Consider the following 24463-nt stretch of genomic DNA (forward strand, 5'->3'; position numbering starts at 1 on the left):
TGAAGCCAGCCGCCAGCTTGCCGGCCTCCACCCGAGGCTACAATTAGTAATATGACGGTCCGTTTCTGTGCGGCATCAACAATCGGACAGACCACCTCCGCAACAGTCGCCTGCGCCTCAGCATTCCTATGATCAACATTTGTCGTTCAATGTTGATGAGCTGAAGATCCAAATCGACGCGTTCCGTTTCCATCGGCATTGTTGTCTAACTGGAAGAAAACTAGTGGAAGTTGACATGAGTCCCCCCCCCAAACCGTACAAATACAACGCCACACCCTTCAAGTGGCTTGGCATTGAATTACAGAGCAACGCATTACCCATGCTACAGAACTATTGAATGCTCATTGACGCCATAGTCGCTATGCCGTCACTGCAATGCAGAATCATAACTCAGGCTTTACTCCGTTTACTGTGAACTGTTTTTAGTAGTGCTGTCAAATTTATTGCTTTAACGGGCGGTAAGTAATGTTTTTAATTAATCACGTTAAAATATTTGAAGCATTTAATGCACACGCGGAATGACCCACTCATCATGCATTGCCTCAGATTACAATGACGCCGTTTTATGCTCATTGAAAGCTAAGAGGCAGAGAAAGGTGTCTTGTTTTGTGCTTTTTCTTAACAGATGTATACCACACGCGACGTGCTGGCACTTTTCACGTTTCTTTATTAGCACATTCAGCTTCAACATTAACACAGCTTACGGCTCTCGGCAGGCCGTAACTCTTAACTCACTCCTGCATCATGTGAATAAACAACATTGGCGCCGCGTGCACTTCAGGGTACCTCGGATAATTCTATATCAGAATATTACAAAAGACGAGTGGACACAGGCGTTCATTGGCTGTTTATTGGCATAAGCTTCGGCAACTCCTTCACAACAAACACAAGTATCATTTAGTGAAAACACAACAAAAATAATATTCCTATCTCTCAAAAAAAAAATAATTTTCACAATAAGCGCTTCAATCTGTATTAATGAGGCCCTATGCTCACACAGTTAAACAGCAGTGCAAAGAGAACTGGCATTCCCATTCAAAATAGCTATGCAAAATACACATAAAACTTACTCAGACTTTGGTCAAACTCTGTTCAACAAATACACTGGATGGCAATATTTAGTCACAATATACAAACTATCAAAGGTCTCGTACGTTGTGAAGCCAGCACTCAAATGAACGTAAGGTAAAATGAACCCGCAGTAAAACAGGAAACTACGGCGTCAGTCGAGAGACAAAACACACTCATTGGCTTGATTTCTAAGTAAGTTAAAACTCGCCATTGATATATTTTAGTGTATTTCAATCACTACGTTAGGAAGTTAAAGACACTGTGGATGAACGGCAGGGAGCCGTTTACTAGTTTATTTTTTGACTGAAAATTTTACAAATTTAATTAAAACGAAAACATAAAGAGGGATTTTAATATAAAATTAGTATAACTTGTACTAACATTTATCTTTTAAGAACAAGTCTTTCTATCCGTGATCCCTTTAACATAATGTTAATGCCATCTTGTGGATTTATGGTTATAATAAACAAATACAGTACTAATGTACAGTATTTTGAATGTATATACCAGTCTTATTTTTCCATTCAAACAATAATTTACAGAAAAATATGGCATATTTTAGACATGGTTTGAATTGCGATTTATTACGATTAATTTGTAAGCTGTGATTAACTCGATTATAAATTTTAATAATTTGACAGCCTTAGTTTATAGAGCTCTTTTCTATAAAGATGGGTTGTATGTACCACTACTCTTTGCATTGCATTAATTCTTACAACCGGACGACTATCGTATTATGTTTGCAACAAATTTTAATAACAATAGCAATGTTTTTGCCAGCCCTTTTGATTTTTATTTGTCTTTTGGACGAAAATACTTAATCACATTTTAGTCATTCCATTGTCTCCAATTCGTCTTCATCAAGTTTTGGTCGTCGATTACCCAAAACCTTTATGTCTGTAAAATTCAAAAGTTTTCATGCGAAAAGCAAAGATTTCCAACAATTTTGAAGAAACGTTGAGAGACGAGCACATATTTTAGCGTGTACAAGGAGAATGCCTGACTTTGGGATATTACCCTCTCGGTAGGAAAAATTTACATTATTTTTAATGATTCCCCCCCCCCCCCCTGTGTCCCGCAGATATCACAGTAGATCTTCACCCGGAGAAGCCCGATCCCCCTGACGTTAAACAGGAGGAGTCTGACATGCCGTCCATCAAACAGGGGGCGGAGCCAGTGATCCCCAGCATTAAAGAAGAAGAACAGGAAGATGAAATCCCCAAGTTTCCAATGACTGTTAGTGTGAAGAGTGACGAGGATGAAGGTCCAAGCGAAGCGCGCAGAGCAGCGAAACTAGCGAGCAGTAGCTTGTTCCAACACCTGCCAACAAAAGGTGAGGGAGAATCGCAACCGGACGACCTCTTAGCGCCACTGTCGGACAGCGACGACGTAAAATCGCATTCTTCTGACTTTAACACCGATGAGAAGGATATTGACTTTGAGCAAAATGCTTCGAAATCCTTAAACAAGGCATCACTGAGAAGACACACAAAACAACGCACTGATGGGAAACCTTTTTCCTGCTCACATTGCGATAAAACATTCACTACCAAGGAATATTTAACGAAACACGTGTATACACACACGGGAGGAAAGCCTTTTCTCTGCACAATTTGTGGTAAAAGATTCAGCCTCAAGGGAAGTTTAAAGATGCACACAAGAAGACACACTGGAGAGAAGCTTTATGCCTGCTCTCTTTGCGATAAAAGATTTTCTACGAAGCAAGCGTTAACAATACACACGCCAACACACACTGGCGAAAAGCCTTTTGTCTGCACATTTTGTGGTAAAAGATTCACCCAGAAAGGATCTCTAAAGATACACAAAAGAACACACACGGGAGAGAAGCCTTATGTGTGCTCTCTTTGCGATAAAGGATTTTGTGCGAAGGGAGACTTAACAAGACACACGCTAACACACAAAGGGGAAAAGTCTTTTTTCTGCCCATTTTGTGGTGAAAGATTCACCCATGAGCTACAATTAATACGCCACACAAATACACACACTGTGGAAAAGCCTTTTCTCTGCACAGTTTGTGGTAAAAGGTTCATCCAGGAGGGATATTTAAAGGTACACACAAGAACACACACCAGAGACGAGCCATTTTGCTGCTCTCTTTGCGATAGAAGATTTTGTATGAAGATTGATTTAACAAGACACATGAGGACACACACAGGAGAGAAGCCTTTCGTCTGCACATTTTGTGGTAAAAGATTCACCCAGAAGGGAAATTTCAAGACACACATAAGAAGACACACTGGAGAGAAGCTTTATGTCTGCTCTCTTTGCGATAAAAGATTTTATACGAAGCAAGATTTAACATCACACACTAGAACACACACTGGGGAGAAGCCTTTCGTCTGCACAATTTGCGGTAAAAAATTCACCCAGATGGGATCTTTAAATACACACAAAAGAAAACACACTTGACAGAAGCTTTTCGTCTGCTCTCTTTGCGATAAAAGATTTTGTAGGAAGCAAGAATTGACTAGACACGCGAATACACAGCAGATAAAGTTTCACTCAGAAGTGAAAATTAAACTGTTACGCATGAACATACACCAATAAAAAAACCTTTCACTTGCACCTTGTGGCGTAAAAGCCTCCTCCTGAAGGGAACCACGGACAATTTGTAGTTCTCAGGATAAATGTTGGTGTAAGATATAATAATTTGATTTTCAAACCACTCTTCGTTTTTATAAAATTTGAAAAATTAGATTTAGTAGGCGGAGCCACTGTGCTGCACTGATTTGCTTGATTTCCATGTTTTGGTGATGTAGTTATGAGATTTTAAAACATGGCCCATCCATAAAAAAAAAAAATCTTTTTTTTTTTCCTGTCGTTTAACGTAAAATACGTACTGAACGTAAAATAAAGCAATGCTTTACTGTTTTACTCATTGGATGACCTATAACTGTTATAACTAATTCAAGTCCTGTAAGGAGTTTGTCTTGTTTAATAAATGTCGATGTCCAAAATGTATAACTGTGGTCAATTAATTGTTTAAGTCGACATAACTCATAACTAATGTGTGTGGGTGCGCTCCCGCGGCCAGGGGATACAATTTTTGATGGGGGTAACTATATTGGCATGACACCAGTGGTGGCTCTGTTATAGACCCTACTCACGTGACGTCACAGCCACGCCCCCGCGCCATGTTGTCCGGATACTAGTCATGTTACTGCATTAGCGCTTCGTAAATTCCTCCTATTATGGCGTGTTTTTCTGCTTGTTAACATTAATAATCAAAATGGTGAAGTCGTGTGTGGCGGTCGGTTGCAAAAACAGAGAAGATAGACGGAGAGACTTGAATTTTTACCGTATTCCGAGAGACCCGAAGAGGAGATCGAGATTGACTGCTGCAATTCGACGAGAAAACTGTGCTCCAAACGACTACCACAGATTATGTAGTAGTCATTTTATATCTGGTAAGATGCATTTAATATATATTTAGAGGGTTTTGGGCTGACAACCACAATTAAGATCATTGCTAGGCTAATCGCTGACAACATACACTCAGACGTTGTGAATGAACTACCTGAAAATATATAATTATAAGGGGATAATCAGACAGTTGTCATACAATTAATTTACAATTTCACTATTGAGGTCAAAAGCCAAAAAATAAATTCAACTAGGAACAATCTGGAGTAGTGCTATCGCACTTCATATTTATTACGTATTATATATGTATATAGTGAGAGTGCTATCGCTAAACCATATAAACATTAAAAGCCCTAGCTCCATTGACAAATGATATGAAATACATTAGACTTGACAGTGGATGTTAGCAAGAACAAAAGATTTTGAATTGAAAATTTCGTAACTCACCTTCCGAACACAAGATTCCTGCCGAATTTTCGTGTACGCGGACCTGTTTCACCCAACCAGCAACGTAGCATTTATAAGCCTCCAAGCTCTTGAAGTTTTTCAAACTTTCGTGAGAATAGGCTGATTTTGCGTGGACAAGATAGTTGTAAATATCAGGATATCAGATGTCAGGCGAAGCCAGCGGGTCGAAAAACATCGATTTAGGCATCAAATACGGATCTGGCGAATGGATAAACTGAAGCTTTTCCACGTAACGCCTTTTATGCAACGGATCCAATGACTTTACAGCGTCAGATAACGCCGGGGCTTCCATGAATTGCTCTATAACTTGCTCGAGTAATTGAAAACAATGAGAATAGGTCTGAAAAAGAGGTACAATATGGCGGCCGGAAACAGCGACACGCCCATTTTGTGACGTAGGTGAGTAGGGTCTATACAATTAGCGTCTTTAGAGGGGCAAATTGAAATCCCGCTCAGCATTTTGACGGTGGTCGCCGGCGTTTCATTGTCCACATTTTCAGTCTTTGGTTCTTGCTCAGTAGTTGTTGTCGCTTTTGAAAGCTTAGATTTGAAAAAATCTTGCCTCTCCGGTGCTCGGGTGGTTTTGGCTAAGCAAAGCAAATGACTGTCTAAGGTGCTAGTCACATGATCTGTTCGAAAAAGAATTTTGACCCATTTATAAAGATTTATATTTTTTCCATTTCATTCATTTTTGTTGTTTTATTGCTTTACAACTTTTATAGACAATATTTTACCGGAAAATTCTTGGTTTTAAAATCATATCCTGTATAGAAAAGTTAACTAAATGCAATGACACTTTTCAGCCACCGGGGGGACCTGGCCCTCCTGGCCCCCCCCTGAAAATCCGCTTATGGTTGAGTGTCTGTGCAGTAAAACCTGACAGGGAAATGCAACTGAGAAGAAAGCAGCTGGCTTGACCACGGAATTAACAAACATGGCTCACTTCAGACAGCAATAACTTAAAGTGCGTACGACAGAAGAAAGAAAAATCTTATATACCATTATTATGTGAATTAGAATCATATTTTGAAAGGATTCGACAATATACAACAATTTAGCAAAGCGCAAATGATGAGAAACATGCATGACGAACGTGAACCCGTCTGGCTGTTGGCGTGACCCGTTATCGTTGTTTTTGAGCATGTTTGGATAAAAGTACAGCAATAAACCGTAAATGAACATGCAGAATGAAATATTTTTCATGAGCGCACCACTAAAACTTCAACCATGGAGGCTCCAGGCACTATTTTTGGGCACAAAGACTGAGGATTGGGGTGAAATCCACATTCTCAGGCAAAACATAAGTTGGGCATTTTAACCCAAAACATTGCACTCTGAGGTGGACTGATGAGCGTGAACTACCCTGAAATACACAGGTGTCTGAACTGTATAAGTGCGTTGGGAGACAGCCGTTTTGGTGAGTTCAATTATTCTTTCAATCAATCATTCAATCTTTCACATTTAATTGCGGTAATTTTATGTCATGAATAATATGAAAACACTCATAAGTAATGATATATTACATTAATTTTTTTATTTATTTAAACTATATACAGTACGCCCCCCAAAATTTTGAATATCAAGTAAAAGTTTTTATTTTGGTAGATTAAACCCAACAAAATTGAGTGTCAATTTGCATGTACCACAAACCAAAAAAAAAAAAAAAAAATATGATGAAAAGCTTCAGTTTTGTACACACTTGCCACATGTGTAATTCAAAACACCTGCAAAAGGTTCCTCATTCTTTAAAAAGTCAGTCTAATATAAGATAGAATTATAGATAGTACCCCAAAAATAAAATGGTAACTTCACACAGAACCTGTGCTTGAGCCCTTGATCTCAGAACTGTCAGTAGACATGCTCTTCCTCTGTGCCCCCCTTTTTACAAGTTATTTGGGGGAAATTCATATTTGATTCATCTTTACAAGTGTAAAGGAAAACTCTTTTGTTGTTTCTAATGAGGCTTAAATTGGATGAACTCCTGTGCTAATAGGTGTATTTAGAAATTGAAATATATAATTTATGCATTTTAAAAATTCGCAAGTTCACTATTGACAATAGGAGTGGGAACCTCAGGGCACCTCACGATACGATACGATTCGCGATAAAAGGCTCGCGATAACAATTATCTCACGATATCACAATAGACCCTACCCACGTGACGTCACAACTCCGCTCTCCTGACTGGTGCCGCCCACTTGTCCGTCAACACATCGTGTTGACCTGTTACGGCTACGTACATTCCTCCTATTTACGGCGTGTTTTTCTGCTCGTTAACATTAATAATCAAAATGGTGAAGGCGTGTGTGGCGGTCGGTTGCAATAACAGAGAAGATAGACGGAGAGACTTGAAGTTCTACCGGATTCCGAGAGACACGGAGAGGAGAGAGCGAGATGGGCTGCTGCAATTTGACGAGAAAACTGGGCTGCAAACGATTACCACAGATTATGTAGTAGTCTTTTTTTATCTGGTAAGATGCATTTAATATATATTTAGAGGGTTTTGGGCTGACAACCACAATTAAGATCATTGCTAGGCTAATCGCCGACAACATACACGTATGTAGTGAGAGTGCTATCGCTAAACCATATAAACATTAAAAGCCCTAGCTCCGTTGACAAATGACATGAAATACATTAGACTTGACAGTGGATGTTAGCAAGAACAAAAGATTTTGAATTGAAAATTTCGTAACTCACCTTCCTAGCACAAGATTCCTGCCGAATTTTCGTGTACGAGGACGTGTTTCACCCAACCAGCAACGTAGCATTTATAAGCCTCAAAGCTCTTAAAGTTTTTCAAACTTTCGTGAGAATAGGCTGATTTTGTGTGGACAAGATAGTTGTAAATATCAGGGTCAGGCAGAGACGGCGAAGGCAGCCGGTCAAAAATCATCGATTTAGGCATCGAATATGGATCTGGCGACTGTATAGAACGAAGCTTTTCCACATAACGCCTTTTATGCAACACATCCAGTGAGTTTACGGCATCAGAAAGCACCGGGTCTTCCATGAAATGCATTTTAAATTCCTCGATCAATTGAAACCAATGCTAATACAGAGACAAAATGACGGACAAGTGGGCGGAACCATACAGCGAGCACGTGGTTTTGTGACGTCGGTGGGTAGGGTATATACAGCGATTATCGATATATTGGTCAGAAATTTGATACAGGATATTCTACGATACAACTGTTGAAACGGAAAAAAAGAAAATTCAAAATAGAAAAAAAACTCATTTATTAAACCGTGGCACCTGTTCTGTGCAACATTGCTGTAAAATATAAATCTACTGCAAATTGTGTACCTGCACATATAGAGGAAACAAACCACAACCACTGATATCTCTTGGAGAGATCATGATGAATGGCACACTTAATTACTTTAAAGTTTTAAATCTTTGAGAAAATTTAACAGTGCTGTAGGTGTCAGTCAGCAATTGAGCTTGTAGTGGGGCAATGATAAAATTGGTGGGTCTTTTCTTCGGATATGACCTTTGTTGCCAAAAGCATTGGTTTGAGCACTTCCACCATCTGCTTCAGCATTTGAGATGTCGGACTCAGTCAGTCACATTCTTCCTCACCTTAAAAACAACAAAATAAAGCAAAAAATATAAGCTACTTAAGAGCTTTTGAGTTGGAAATATTGAGTGAATTAAAAATAATGAATTGAATGAATTGGATGTATAGAAATGAAAAATTCAATAATTACCTATTTTCAATATGTAGCCTACATTAATTATCATGCACATCACCTTATATATCTTGGAAGCTATTCAAACCATTTTTATAGCTTATTGCAGGGGTCAGCAACCCTGGTCCTCGAGTGCCACTATCCAGCTTGTTTTCCATGCCTCCCTCCTTTAACACACCTGGATCAAATAATCATGATCGTTATCAGGCTCCTGCAGAGCTTGCTGATGAGCTGATCATTTGATTCAGGTGTGTCAAAGGAGGGAGCGATGGAAAACAAGCTGGATAGTGGCACTCGAGGACCAGGGGTTGCTGACCCCTGGCTTATTGTATCAAAATGGCAGTTATAACAGTTTGTGTCGTAAACTAGATGGAAAGTGGTTCTCAAATAATATCAAATAAATCAGTGAATTGATGTTGGCTTGTTCGTTATTCATTTTCATCCAGTTTAGGGTATCTAATGTCATCAAAATAATACATGTAAATTAAAAAATCAATTACATTGCAAAACTTTCTTACCTCAAGTGATGAAAGCAAAGCAGTGAAGGAATACGTCACAAGCTGCCTGTGAACTGTATTTTTGTTAGGAAATTCTTGCATAGAGCAAAGTCCTTGTTCACCTTACTTCCTTTCTTGTTAGTGTAAAATCCAAAGTGTGTCCACATGTGTGATTTGTGCAAAATTTTTCTCACTTTTTCCTCCACCGTTCTCACGAAGCTTTATTTTTTACAACCCACTTGGAGCTTCTCTTCTTCTCTAGACAACTTGTGCGCACTTTACCTTTACCGCCACTCTTGAGCTCCCCTAGTGGACCGCCCAGGAATTGCTCAACAAACATTGAGCAGTTTACAGCATCCATGCTCCATTGTATGGCCAATATGTCAAATAAAAATATCGATACTTGGCGGGAGCATATCGATAACCGATCGGGTTGCAAAATATCGCGATATATCGCTGTATCAAGATATTGTCACACTCTTAATTGACAGCATGCGATTAGTTGCGATTTTAAAAAATGAATCTCTTGACAGCACGATTATTATTACAATATTTTAATAAGGTAGGTCATGACATAAAGAGGGCCGGTCTGTGGCACAAAACTTTTTGTTTTAATTGTATCTTCCATAAATGTGCATTCTTTTGTCACAAAACACACTTAGTAATTGAGGTTTAATTTGATGTTCAGTGCTTTATTTTTTTAATATGATTAAATAATATCTAAATAATGGGTGCGAGAAAAGTATTAATTTTCAGTTGAAATGGCATTAAAAAAGGTCTTAAAAGTCTTGAATTTAGATTTATCAATCCTGGGGAGACCCTGTTTAAAGACACTGCTGATGAGCTGGAATTTGATGCAGGAAAGACGTTGGGAACTCATCCCACTCTCTGTAACAAAACAATCTGACCAGCCGCAGAACGTGACAAAATCGTACCAGTTGTCATAATGGCTTCGCTTGCTAGCTCACACAGCTATTTTTGCAGTCCAGTCCAGCCACGTCATCACCCAGAGTGTGCATTGCGTGTGTACAAGATGGCACCCTCTGTAAGTCAAAACGTGTACTAAATGTTATAGATTTTCAATCAATGGCAATAACAAATGTGGTCCTAATAACATATATTCGTAAAAGAGAACAATTATGGTTTATTAGAGCCTACAAGCCTTTAAGTCCAAAGTTCCCTTTCGTCATTTATCATGAACAGACCAATCCCAGATGTAAGACGTTTCATTTCATTGAAATGAATAGATGTTTTTTCATGTTTTATGACAATGTCCACTGTTGACAAAATATTGTCAAAAAGTGGCACTTTTGGAATGTAAATGATTCGGTAGTCATTTGCTCAACCTCGATGTCCAATGTTAAACTAGAACTAAGATGTTCAATTTTTATCAGTTGTCAAAACCTTAGTGAGATTTATAGTTCATCAGTAGTCAAAAATTGTGTGTTATTTTCCATATTTGTCATTTGGAAAAAGCGGCATGGAAATTGAATGAATGAATGAATGATTGCACTTTAGTTGATTATGACACATTCAAAAATTTTTTAAAAATTGGGAAAAAATTGACATCATCCTTTGATTACAGGTGTATAAAGATGTGCAACTAGGAATGTTTGAACTGTTTTTGTTTAGTTTATAAATAGTCATAGAAAAATAAACCCCTAATTTCACCCAAAAATGTGCAACCCCCTTCGCTCCCGGCCGTTTTACTGGATTTTGACTGATTTTGCAAGGCCCACAGAAAGTTCTTTTCTATTGCTATATAAACATGGAACCCACCAAAAGAAAGATTATACTCTCTTCTTTCAGCAGGAAAAAAGGTAGTTGATCTTTTTCCATTCTTTAGAAATCAGCATTAGAAAATAGCTAAGTTCGAGCAATTTTCCCCATTTCTGATGAAAAAACAGAAATTGAGCTTTTTTGTAAAAGCATACATTTCAAACATAACTTTGACTTTAAAACATCTATTTTTTGCTTTTGTGACATCCCAAACATCTGAATGTTTTCCTTCTACAAAATAACATAAACAACAAGACAAATAGAGCTTTTGATAGCAAAGTAACAATTTATTTACACATAAGTATTGAACTGAGAGATGACGCTGTTGTGGCCGCGGCTGTATCGGCAGACGGGGTAAATTTTTCCCTCATTACCGCCTCTCTCATTAAGATAGATTTTTTAAAATCTTTCTTTTGTAGTGACCACTACCTCATAACAGAATTCACCTGGGAACTTGTGTGGGGCATGTACCTTGTGTTTTCCATCGTTCTCCACATTTTTCTCATGCTTCTTCCAACTTCCATTTCCTGACAATTTCTCTTCATTAATTTCCTTTCATGGTCCCATATGAGTTCTTACCAAATGCGCTACTGCCCTCCAGTGACCAGTTTTATTGCTTTAAAATGGATTTTGGGCATTGTGCTTTGGAGCGAAGTTACATCAGAAGCTAGAGATGTCTCTTGTGGAAAAAAACGTAAAAGACATATAAATACATTTTTGGGACACTGAAACAAAAATAGAACGTATTTATACGTTTTCGGGAGCAAATGAGTTAAAGTGCAGTTGAGCTTTCGGATTTTGGTGTAATGGAGTACCGCACGCATGCTATTTTTAGACCGTGACGTCGCATCGTAAAGCGGAAGTAGAGTAGAAGTGGGACATTATAGACCCACCCTCGCATAGAAGCAATGGAAAATCTGCTACTTTTCTCCGGAAATCTTTCAAAAACGAGCATGCTGATCACACATTGCTTTTTTGGAGCTTGTAGAAACGACTCTAGACATTACGACATATGAAGGATGTTTTCTTCATACGTTTCCCGAAACTAAAAACTCAGAGGAGAAAATTTGAAGACTGAATCAACTTGCGTGGACTTTTAACGCCAGCTAGGCAGTAAACATTTATGCGGTATACATTTCGTTGGGTTGGCATTGTCTTTCAGAGGACAAAGAGGTAAGCCATTTTGATATTTTTAACTTATTTTTTTGGCGTGACCAATAATTATCGTACACAAGTACTTTTGATAGTTATGTGTAAATAAATTGTTACTTTGCTAACTGAAAGATGACGCATTTCTGGCCGTGATAGCCAGTTAAACTTTTCCCTCATCGCCGTCTGTCTCATAAAGCTGAATTTCTTCGAGCCTCTGCGGGCTCTGCTCACGAGCAGCACGGACTCGACGGCATCGGCCACTGTACTAGTGGTCCCGGCCGTTCTGCTCGGTCGTCCAGCGCCTGCCATCCCGGTTGTTCTGCTTGGTCGTCTGCCGCCTGGCATCCATTCGGTTGTCTTCCGCCGGTTCCCAGCCGTGCGGCTTGGCTCTGCGGCTTGGCCGTTTGTTGCCGTGGAATCGGGTTGCGGGTCTTACCAAATACGCTACTGCCCTCCAGTGGCCAGTTTTATTGCTTTAAAATGGATTTTCAGGTTTGTGCTTTGGAGCTAAATTGAATCACGACCCAGAGATGCCTCTTTTGAGAGAAAAAAAAAAAAATGTCTTTGGGACGTATTTATACATTTTTTGGGAGCAAATTAGTTAATGTATGGCCCAGATATGGCAAACATACTATCTAATTTGGGCCAGCAGTGGGCAAGATTTGTATCAAAACCGTTTTCAGAATTAAATTTGGAGTCCATTTTCTTTAACTAATAGACTGTAGCTGGATTAGTTTGTGTTTATCCGGTCCAAAACTGTTTTTTATTTGATACACCTTGTGTACACCTTGTTTTGGGGGAAAAAAAAAAAAAAAACGTAAAAGACGTACAAATTGGTCTTTGGGACACTGAAACAATTAAAAATAGAACGTATTCATACTAGGGCTGTCAAACGATTACATTTTTAATCGAGTTAATTACAGCTTAAAAATTAATTAATCGCAATTAATCGCAATTCAAACCATCTATAAAATATGCCATATTTTTCTGTAAATTATTGTTGGAATGGAAAGATAAGACACAAGATGGATATATACATTCAACATACGGTACATAAGGACTGTATTTGTTTATTATAACAATAAATCAACAAGATGGCATTAACATTATTAACATTCTGTTAAAGCGATCCATGGATAGAAAGACTTGTAGTTCTTAAAAGAAAAATGTTAGTACAAGTTATAGAAATTTTATATTAAAACCCCTCTTAATGTTTTCGTTTTAATAAAATTTGTAAAATTTTCAATCAAAAATTAAACTAGTAGCCCGCCATTGTTGATGTCAATAATTACTTACACAATGCTCATGGGTGCTGAAGCCTATAAAATCAGTCCCACCCAAGCGCCAGCAGAGGGTGGCAAAACTCCATAAAACACAATTAACAAGCGAGAGTTTCACTGTACCATCGTTTAAATCTGTCTGAGCGAGACATCTGCGTTAATTGCGTCAAATATTTTAACGTGATTAATTGAAAAAAATTAACGCCCGTTAATGCGATAATTTTGACAGCCCTAATTTATATGTTTTTGGGAGCAAATGAGTTAAGTAGTTTGAAGCCCAAGAGGTCAACAGTTTTGAGAATTTTATAGCTATTTTCATTGGAAAATGATATGAACTTGTGTTACTTTACGGGCAAAATGTAATGAGTGCTATTAGGATGATTTTTCATTTTTATTCACAGATAATAATTTTCCTTCAGTGTTTGAATGTAAATATTCTTTTTCTTTGGAAAATATTTCACTAGTTAATATTCTTTCACAGCCCACAAAGTGTGAGATGACTTTACATCCCATGACTGATTACACTTATTATAATATAAGGCCAAAAAAACCCCACTAAAATCATCAAATTCCCACTGGAAAAGTTAAACAGGCCAGCCCGTCCCAAAAGCATGATTTTTTTTTTTTTATTATCTGTGTCCCGCAGCTATCACAGTAGATCTTCACCCGGAGAAGCCCAATCCCCCTGACGTCGAACAGGAGGAGTTGGACATGCCGCCCATCAAACAGGAAGCGGAGGCATTGACCCCCAGCATTGAAGAACAGGAAGACGAAATCCCTGAGTTTCCAATGACTGTTATTGTGAAGAGTGACGAAGATGAAGGTCCAAGCGGAGAGAGCGGAGCAGTGAAACTTGCGAGCAGTAGCTTGTTCCAACACCTGCCAACGAAAGGTGAGGGACGATCGCAACCGGACGACCTCTTAGCGCCACTGTCGGACAACGACGACCTAAAATCGAACTCTTCTGACATTAACGCCGATGAGAAGGATGTTGGTTTTGAGCAAAATGCTTCGAAATCCTTAAGCAAGCCATCACTGAGAAGAAACGCAAAAGAACGCGCGGGTGGGAAACCTTTTTCCTGCTCACATTGCGATAAAACATTCACTACCAAGGAATATTTAATGAAACACATGTATACACACACGGGAGGAAAACCTTTTCTCTGCACATTTTGTGGCAAAAGATTCACTCGCGAGGGAACTTTAAAAATACACACAATAAGACACACTGGGAAGGATCCATTCGTCTGCGCTCTTTGCAATAAAGGATTTAGTGCGAAGAAACAATTAACAAGACACGCACGCACACACAAAGAGGAAAACTGTTTTCTCTGCACATTTTGTGGTGAAAGATTCACCCACGAGAAAACTTTCAAAATACACAGAAGACGACACACTGGAAAAAAGCCTTTTGTCTGCCTTCTTTGCGAGAAAGGATTTTGTGCAAAGGATGAATTAACAAGACACATGCTTACACACACAGTGGGAAAGCCTTTTGGCTGCACATTTTGTGGTAATAGATTCACCCACGAGAAATCTTTAAAAAGACACGCAATAAGACACACTGGAGAGAAGCCTTTTGTCTGCTTTCTTTGCGATAAACGATTTTGTGAAAAGGGAGAATTAACAAGACACACGCTTATCCACACAGCGGAAAAGCCTTTTCCCTGCACATTTTGTGATGAAAGATTCACCCATGAGGGATATTTAAAGATGCACACAAGAACACACACCGGAGACGAGCCTTTTGTCTGCTCTATTTGCCATAAAAAATTTTGTAGCATGGAGGTCTTAACAAAACACAAGACAACACACATAGGGAAAAAGCTTTATGTCTGCACATTTTGTGGCAAAAGATTCACTAAGCAGGGAGCTTGCAGGGAACACACAAGAATACACACTGGAGAGAAGCCTTTCGTCTGCTCTTTTTGCAATAAAAGATTTTGTTGGAGGCAAGCGTTAACAGCACACGCTAGACTACACACTGGAGAAAAGCCTTTTGTTTGCACATTTTGTGGTAAAAGATTCAGCCAGAATACATCTTATCGTCTGCACAAAAGAACACACACTGGAGAGAAGCCTTTCGTCTGCTCTCTCTGCGATAAAAGATTTATTACGAAGCAAGCGTTAACAACACACACTAGAACACACACCGGAGAAAAGCCTTTTGTCTGCACAATTTGTGGTAAAAGCTTCGCCCAGCAGGGACAATTAACGGCGCACATCAGAGGGAAGCCTTTTGACTGCTCTCTTTGCCAAAAAAGATTTTGTACGAAGCGTGATTTAACAAGACACGCGCATACACACCAGGTGGAAGGGTCACCCGAAAGCAAGAATTAAACGATTACACAAGAACACACACCAAGGAGAAACCTTTCACTGGCACCGTGTGGTGTAAAAACCGCCTCAGGAAGGGAACCACGGACAACTTGTAGTTCTTGAAGATAAATGTGAGTATGAGTTATAATTAGGGCTGTCAAACGATTAACATTTTTAATTGAGTTAATCACAGCTTAAAAATGAATTAATCGTAAGTAATCGCAATTACGACCATCTCTAAAATATACCATATTTTTCCATAAATTATTGTTGGAAATAAAACACAAGACGGATGTATACATTCAACATACTGTGCAAATGTACTGTATTTGTTTATTAAATAGGAGAGTCAGTTACATTCATTAACTTTTCGGCCACCGGGGGGCAGACAACAATAACGTAAGGATTGCGTAAAAGGATTTATTCAACACATACAAAAAAAAAACACGTGATTGCCATGAGGGAGACACAATAAGGGTCTGTGACAGTAGGTTGGGATAAATTAACCGTTTAAGGTCTGGGCCTATTTTGTCTGATTTTGCATGCCTTTGAAGTTGCCTTTATATTTCAAAGAAAGAATGGTTTATGATGGCCTGGTTTGGTCCCTTTTTTTGTGACACCTTGAACTTCATGTCCAAACTTGTTTCCTTCACTGACCAATTATAAATCATCATTTTGGGCCCAAAAAGACCAAAAATTCCAAAATCGTTTTGTCAAAATTTTTAATATTGATGTCCAATTGACAACCAAACATGCGTAACGAACCGTTTTGAAACTTTGTAATATTTATTCAACATGTTAGGATGAACATTCAACCAAAAAAATTTAGAAAAAATAGTCTTATATTTGACAATTCAACATAAACAACAGGTGTAGCCATAGGCGTTTTTTGCCTTTATACATGCTCTAGTCAAAACAGGTTATATACAGCAGACCAAACAGTGAAGAACAGTGAAAAAATATATACCATCTAACACAAAAAGTGTTTAGAGGCCATCTCTTTATGAGTTTAGGTATTGCGGCCCATCACCTGATGAAAACTATGTACACACAATCAAGCTTCTTGAACACACATTTATATACACAAATTGAGAAGACTGATTGTGGTAAAAAAAATATATATATAACATTGGGGGGAAAAAAGTATTTTCAAAAATATTTACAATAAACAAGTTAATTTTTTTTCAGGCATGCCACTCCGAAAAGCAGTTTCGTCCTGGAATTAGACACGGGGCTACATCACACAGCTCAAACTTCCATGGGGTGTCGGTCCTCTTTCCACCCTTCCATTTTCATTTCACTTTACTTTCATTGTCACTATAAATGTACATGAAAAAAGTCAGTATTTATGGAAATAATAAAGTATAAAATAAAAATATATACAGCAATAAATAATAATGGAAATCTATATGTATGACAATAGAAAGAATACCATAGCTGAATATGTGCTACATCCCTAATCTTCATATAGAAAGAACACCACAAATGATAAATTCCTGCCTGGGATACCCACAGTGCACGTACGACTTTGATCTGCTATGCACATTTTATTATTATATACACAAACACACACTTATATTGCATCAAAATTAACTTTGTCTTGCAATATCAAAAGAAACTTTCAAAAGAAACTTTTTCAGCATAAAAAAAAAAGAGTGAGTTGGCTTACCTCTGCTCGTCGATGGCGTCACCCACGTATTCAAATCAGTCACTATCTTCACTCGAGGACTCTTCCGAAGAAGACGATGATGACGAATTTGGACCATCCTCTTCCTCAAGTTGATCAAAAAGCACAATTGCTTGCGCTAAATTTAGTTTTCCGTTCATTGTCAAAGTCACACAAAGTCGCTGCTCGATCCAAACGGCCATCGCTCGCCACCTCGCTGCTTCAGAACACTCCTCCCTCTCGTTCGGTAGAACCTCGCACGGCAGTTATATTTATTAAAAAAAAAAAAAAAAAAACGCATTTTGTGCTTCCACTGTGACTTTGAAAGGGTTCGTTTGATTTGTTTTTTTCATAGAGCTTCTGTTTTGAAAAAGGACAAGAAATGATGGAAATATAGACGTAAACAGATGATCCATGCAGCGTTTTAATGTTTTTTTGAGAGGACAATAAAACTTAAATGACAATATCTCACGTTCTAGTTGGTCGATTGACTTCAAATAATGAGGGTAAACCGCAACTTGCGCACTTTAAAACGAGACCAACCAACGGCGTGTGGGTGACGTAATTAAAACGTGAGGGCGCTTCTAAGACGACGTGCGACTCTCAAGGGTTAAATAAACAAATAAAACCCGAGGGAAAACCGCAGTGAGAGGCAAACGGGAAAAAAACAAGGCGATGATGCAACTAGCAATGCAGGGATATAGCCAACAAACTGTCAGATGGCAGCAAGTCAGTATGTCGGCAAGCCGCCTAGGATTGGTTTAAAGATGCTGCTGATGAACTGGAATAGGAGGTAGGAGGTCGGGAACCCATCTCACAGCTCTGTCATAAAACGATCTGACCAGCAGCAGAACGTGACAAAATCATGCCAGTCGTCCTACTCTTTTCGCTTGCTAGCTCACACAGCTGTTGTTGCAGTCCAGTCCACCCGCATTATCACCCCGAGCATGCATTGCGTGCGTGAAAACCAACTAAATATTAGATTTTTTGATCAACGGCAATCATAAATGTGTTTCTAACACCATATTTTGGCAAAAGAGAATAATTGTGGCTTATTTTAGCCTACAGTGTATCACAAAAGTAAGTACATCCCTCGCATTTCTGCAGATATTTAAGTATCTTTTCATGGGATAACACTGACAAAATGACACTTTGACACAATGAAAAGTTATGTGTGCAGCTTATATATTAGAGTTCATTTATTTTCCCCTCAAAATATAGCTATTTTTATGTTTGTGAGACTCAGGAGAAGAAAATGCGGGGATGCAATGCGTGGTTGTGTTTTGTGTGATCACATTTGTGACGATGCCTGTCCATAATGATAGTAAATTAAAGCCTGTGTTTTGTAACGAATTTTCCCAGTTAAACAAGACTGTAAGATGCATATTCAATAAACATATCTTTTATATTTGTGTGTCTTTCTATCAGTGGATTTGACATTTAATCTCTTCAATTTGGCTGAAAAAAGTTTTCTTAATGTTTAAATAGTCTACATATTTTTATGATGACTATAAATTCATTTACACAACGAAATAACGCTGGAAAAGTTCCTTAAATATATTTCTTGCATGAGAGCAAAACTCCACATTCGTTTACTTTCAGCGAAGCTTACACAGGTTTCTGTATAGCATTTTCAACAATCAATTTGAAGCCTTTCCATACCTCACTTCTACCACTTTCCGAATCGCACGGCATATAGTGTTCTTGCTCAGATATTCAGCATCACCATAGGCGGATCTACTATTCAGCCGATGTAGGCGATCGCCTTAGGCTCCCAACCAGTAGGGGGGCCCCAACCAGCTGCCCTTGCCCCAACGAGCAAGAGCTTGGGCCACCGGAGCCAGCAGCACCCCCAACTATTAGATGTTGCCATTTGAATGCTGCATTTATATTATCCCCCCCCCCACACACACACACACTACAATGGATTGTCCACGACGACGGACTGAGTATCAGTCGCTTAGCTTCATCTAGCACCATTTAGCTTCGCTTAGCTCGGTTTAGCATCGCTTTGCTCCACTTAGCTGTTCGTTAGCTTCACTTAGCTCTCCCGCGTTTTTCACGCCACTAAACTCGCTATTTTTACAGCTTACTTGCTACTTTGCACGTCAGCTATCGTTTATTTCGAACACATGAGCGAACGTGCTCTCCATGAGAGGCAAAGTGCAGTGAGGAAGAAGTTGAGAACAGGCCGCTAATGCTTCTGTTAACTTTCTTCTTCTTCACACCGAACATAAAATACGCGACAGCACACCGTGTGGCGAAACAATGCAGTACAGTTCCAATCAGTCATACAGTAGCACTCAACAGCTGGTTAACAGCATTTGCTAACGAAAAAAAAAAAAATCTATTAGTGACACCACAAGCAATGACGAAGAATGTTTTTTTACGGAGTGTAAAGCTTTCGGTTTGCGGTTTAGCGAACATTTCAATATAAAAGCACGTCATGTTCGTCATATAAATAACGATTTCTGGAGGTAATCCCACATACTTCAGAATTAATATATGTTGAGTAAATACTACAGAATACAGATTCTACACTAAGAATAGCTTTCAAATGACACTCTTTATGGCAAATATGATTGGAAATGAATAATTATTATACTACTATTATCTATAGTAGTATACTATAATAATGCTAGAATTTTTAATAATTGTTATGAATAATGTTGGAAAGGCAAAGTCGGTGTTCTGAATCTGTTTACATTTTTTTGCACTAGTAAATGCTATCAGCATTTAACCTCATTGTTTATTTGTGATTAATTATTGTTATTTACATGAATATTTGTACTTTAATAAAGAATTTAAGTGTTCCAGTATGGTTTTGTGAATTAATAAGCGTCAACAAAAAATAAATAAATAAAATCATTAGATTAGTCGACTAATCAGGAGAAAATTTGTCAATTAGGCCAGCCCTAGTGTACCGGAATATATTTCCTCCACACCCTTCTGACCTTTTTAAGCCCCTGACCCATGAAGAGGGCCCATGGATATGTTCGCCTTAGGCCCCAAAATTGCCAAGTCCGCCACTGAGCATCACCGATGGAATACATATATTGTCCGCTGGCGAAATAGCGCGAGGACAGGCACGCATTCTGCTCGATTGTGAGGGCCTGACTTCAGCGGGGTATGTTAGAGACGTCTGCCTCGATCAGCTGGCACAGGTAACGAATTCCCTCAGCTGAAAATGTATATATCTTTCATGGAGAACATCGTCCGGGACTCTAAATACCCATGCCCTCCAAAGAGAGCCTCTCACAAGTCCCACGCCAATGTCATCCATGTCGTCCAGGTACGCTGTCATTGTCAAGAGGACACGTTCGCGGAGGAGGGCTGTTTAAATAGAGCGTGGATAATCGGAAAGCTGGGGTTAAGCAAGATCGAACTTTGAAACGACCAGGTTTGACGTGTGGCGTGTGTTACCATGGCAACATTCCCCGGTTTCAACATATCCACATTTTGTAGTCCCGCATAGCCGTGAAGTTATGCTGCCCGTGATGAAGTTACTCTCGAAGTTACCCTGCTAAACCAGAAAACCGGCTTCGTAGTACAGGCACCTGGTCAGATAGTGGGATTTTTGTCCCGGTTTGTGATTGAACTGGACTAAACATTAGTTTCTTTGACACACAACAAATGTGAATCGTCACAGTGGGATTTCATCAAGCTGATGCTGGCTCATTTTATCTCGGGATTGCTCAGTCTCTAGTTTAGTTTGCTCGCTATAAGTCACTTATCCTTACAACGGCTGGATGAAATCGCACTGTGACAGTTCACATTTGTTGTGTGTGAAAGAAACTAAGGATTAGTCCAGTTCCAGGCATGAAAATCACTCACCTTTCAGCAAAATTCGCCGTTGTGAAGTCAAAAGGGGTGACCTACGTAATTGTGTAGATCCGAGGAGAAAATTTTTAAGGGTGTGTGTGTGTGTGTGGGGGGGGGGGGGTTGCGTAATTCCATCTAACTAACGAGACTCCAGTTCATTATACAGATGTTTATTGTTAATCAACACACCGTAGAATTACAGTGAAAACGTGTATTAAACACTGAAGTAGTGCTGCAATGAATAATCGATTACCTCGTGTATTCGATTAAAAAAAAAAGTATTCAAATTAAATTTTATTGCTTCGAGTAATCATTTAATAAAGTGGCGTTGTAATGGTTTATTTTGAAAGTGTTTGCATTTAGTTTTATTGGTTTGGGTGGATACACTGCCCTCTGGTCTGCCTCATTTCACATGGCTGAATCCAACTGCCCTCTGTTAAGACCAACGTAAGCTAAGTTTTTGTTTGAGCTAATGTTTTTTAATGCATTCATAATTTAGTTTATAGATATATTTTAGCCGTCTTTTGTGGGAATATGAACCATTTGTTAAGAGCATTGTAAAAAAAAAAAAAAAAGTTTGCTTTTTATAGCATTTAAGTTAGTGAACTTTTGTCATGTAAAGTAGCCAATTGTTTTTTTGTTGTACAATGTACATAGAGCCTTTTTTTTTTTTTAATATACCGTTTGAGGCTTAGGTATTTTAATTTTTCATGCTCTTTATCCGATTACTCAATCATTCGAACTAACCTGTTCATCGATTAATCGACTACTAAAATAGCTGCAGCCCTACTGTAAACGTTAGCATTGCTACATTGACACAAATAGGGGTAAAAAGACAACCTACTTTAGCCTGCTATAAAACATTGGCAGTCTTGTCCAAAACACAAACTTGCGGTTGAAAGGTGACACTTCAAACATTAAAAATCGCTGATTAACAGCATTTGCAAATGAAAAAATGAAAAGAAAAAAAATCTCTGACACCACAAGCAATGACGATAAGTGCTTTTTTGTGGAGTGTGAAGCTGTTAGTGGTTTAGCTAATGTACTTCTGGTGAACATATCAAAATAAAAGCACGCCACGTTCATATAAATAACGATTTCTGGAGTTAATCCCCTATACTTCAGAATTAATATTATAATATGTAAATACTATAATACTACAGAATTCAGATTTTACACTAAGAATAGCTTTAAAATGACACCCTTTTATATATATATATATATATATATATATATATATATATATATATATAATTCTTATAATTAGGGTTGTTCCGATCACGTTTTTTGCTCCCAATCCGATCGTTTTAGTGTGAGTATCTGCCGATCCCGATATTTCCCGATCAGATTGCTTTTTTTTGCTCCCGATTCAATTTCAATCATTCCCGATAATTTTACCCGAACATATACATTTTGGCAATGCATTAAGAAAAAAATGAATAAAACTCTGACGAATATATACATTCAACATACAGTATATAAGTACTGTATTTGTTTACTATGACAACAAATCCTCAAGATGGCATTTACTTTATTAACATTCTTTCTGTGAGAGGGATCCGCGGATAGAAAGACTTGTAATTCTTAAAGGATAAATGTGACTTTGTATATTGTGACTAAATATTGCCATTAAGTGTATTTGTTGAGCTTTCAGTAAAAGATACTGTAGCCATGCCCAAATGCATGGTGGGAAGTGCAACCATGACTGTGCGTAGTGCTACCAATTGATATATCTTCTCTGCGTTGAAAAGCAGAGCAAAAAGGCTCCAAAGGCTGCCAAAATTCACTCTACTCATTTTACGCTGCCTTATAGCTCTCCATATAGGTAAAACGGCGCCATTACAGATTGAGCGTGACAGTGCGTGAGTAGGTCATGCAGCGCATGCATTAATTGCGTAAAATATTTTATCGTGATACATTTTTTAAAAAAATTAATTACCGCCGTTATCGGGATAAATTTGATAACCCTACCTTAAGCCTAAACTAAAGACTCTGGATGAGTGTAACATATTATGTCTGTAACGTTAAATACAATTAGAAAATGATTTAATATATAAATATATATATACACATATATATATATATATATATATATATACACATATATATAAAAAAAAGGCATGTCCGATATTTTTTTGCCGATTCCTTTACTTTGAAAATGACGTGATCGGACCCGATCGATCGGCATCTCTACTTATAATACTATTTTATATAGTAGTATACTATAATAATAATGCTAGATTTTTTTTTTTTTTATTGTTTTGAATAATGTTGAAAAGGTAAAGTCAGTGTTCTAATTCAGTTTACATTGCATTCTTTTGCACTATTAAATGCTATCAACATTTGACGTTATTGTTTATGTGTGATTAATTATTGTTATATACATGTTTATTTGTACTTTAATAAAGAATAAGTGTTTTTGTGAATGAATAAGCGTCAACAAAAATTTCATTGCTAAATTAGTAGAAAGTCGACTAATCGTAAAAATAGTCTGCTGACTAATCGGGAGAAAATAAGTCGTTTGGGACAGCCCTACCGGAACATATTTCCTCTGCACCCTTCTCACCTTTTTAACCCCTGACCCATTTTCATGCCTGCAGTTCAAACACAAACAGGGACAAAAATCAATCGATCTTACCAGCTCATGCATTAAATGAGACGCAGCCGTCTTGACAACAGAATGCTACATGGTCTCTTAAATAAGCGCAGCACAGGTCAAAATACTCCATTAAGAAAATTGTAAATAGAAAAGGTCATCGGGTTATACAGTTAAATCTAAATACTGTACATGACAAAATTACCTATTGGCCTTTTACAATATTATTTTAAAAAATTAATTGTTATAATTGCTTACGTTTTTTTTTTGTTTGTTTTTTGAATCACCAAAAATAGTCACTTTCCCTCAGGGTTAAAGATGAATAAACATATAAATCATCACCTGCTAAAGAGGTTAAAGGGCAGGTGAAGACTTCATTTCATGAGCGTTTTACTCTGTTAAATTGTATTAAATCCATAATTCACTGTCTCAATTCACATAACCAAAAATGTTTTTGAATTGACTGCGTACTTTTTCAGTTCCTGCCATAGGAACATCTTAGCAACGAGGGACGCGACTCACTGCCGGCCGCAACCTGATGACGTCATTTCCAGAAGCCCTCGCCAGCACCCCAATATGAAGGTATAGCACTAGGGGTGTAACGGTACACAAAAATCTCGGTTCGGTACGTACCTCGGTTTTGAGGTCACGGTTCGGTTCATTTTCGGTACAGGAAAAAAACAAATTGCAAAATATAAATAAATGTGCTAGTTGTTTATTACACACTTTTATAAGT

General features: G+C 38.2%; 1 protein-coding gene across 3 annotated transcripts in view; it reads left to right on the plus strand.

Annotated features, from left to right (window-relative positions):
- Positions 1-24463, plus strand: part of LOC130921365 (gastrula zinc finger protein XlCGF58.1-like) — a 46266-nt gene extending 21803 nt beyond the window's left edge. The window contains exons 4-6 of one of the 3 annotated variants that reach the window (XM_057845187.1): positions 2153-2404; positions 13971-14216; positions 24207-24463. In XM_057845187.1, coding sequence (XP_057701170.1) covers positions 2153-2404; positions 13971-14216; positions 24207-24229 — 521 coding nt within the window. In that variant the 3' untranslated portion in view covers positions 24230-24463. Of the gene's footprint in view, positions 1-2152; positions 2405-13970; positions 18718-24206 lie in introns of those variants that run through there. The other 2 variants (XM_057845178.1, XM_057845167.1) reach the window with 2 other exon arrangements.

This window comes from Corythoichthys intestinalis, chromosome 1 (genome assembly GCF_030265065.1).
Source record: "Corythoichthys intestinalis isolate RoL2023-P3 chromosome 1, ASM3026506v1, whole genome shotgun sequence".
NCBI classification, from domain to species: Eukaryota; Metazoa; Chordata; class Actinopteri; order Syngnathiformes; family Syngnathidae; genus Corythoichthys; species Corythoichthys intestinalis.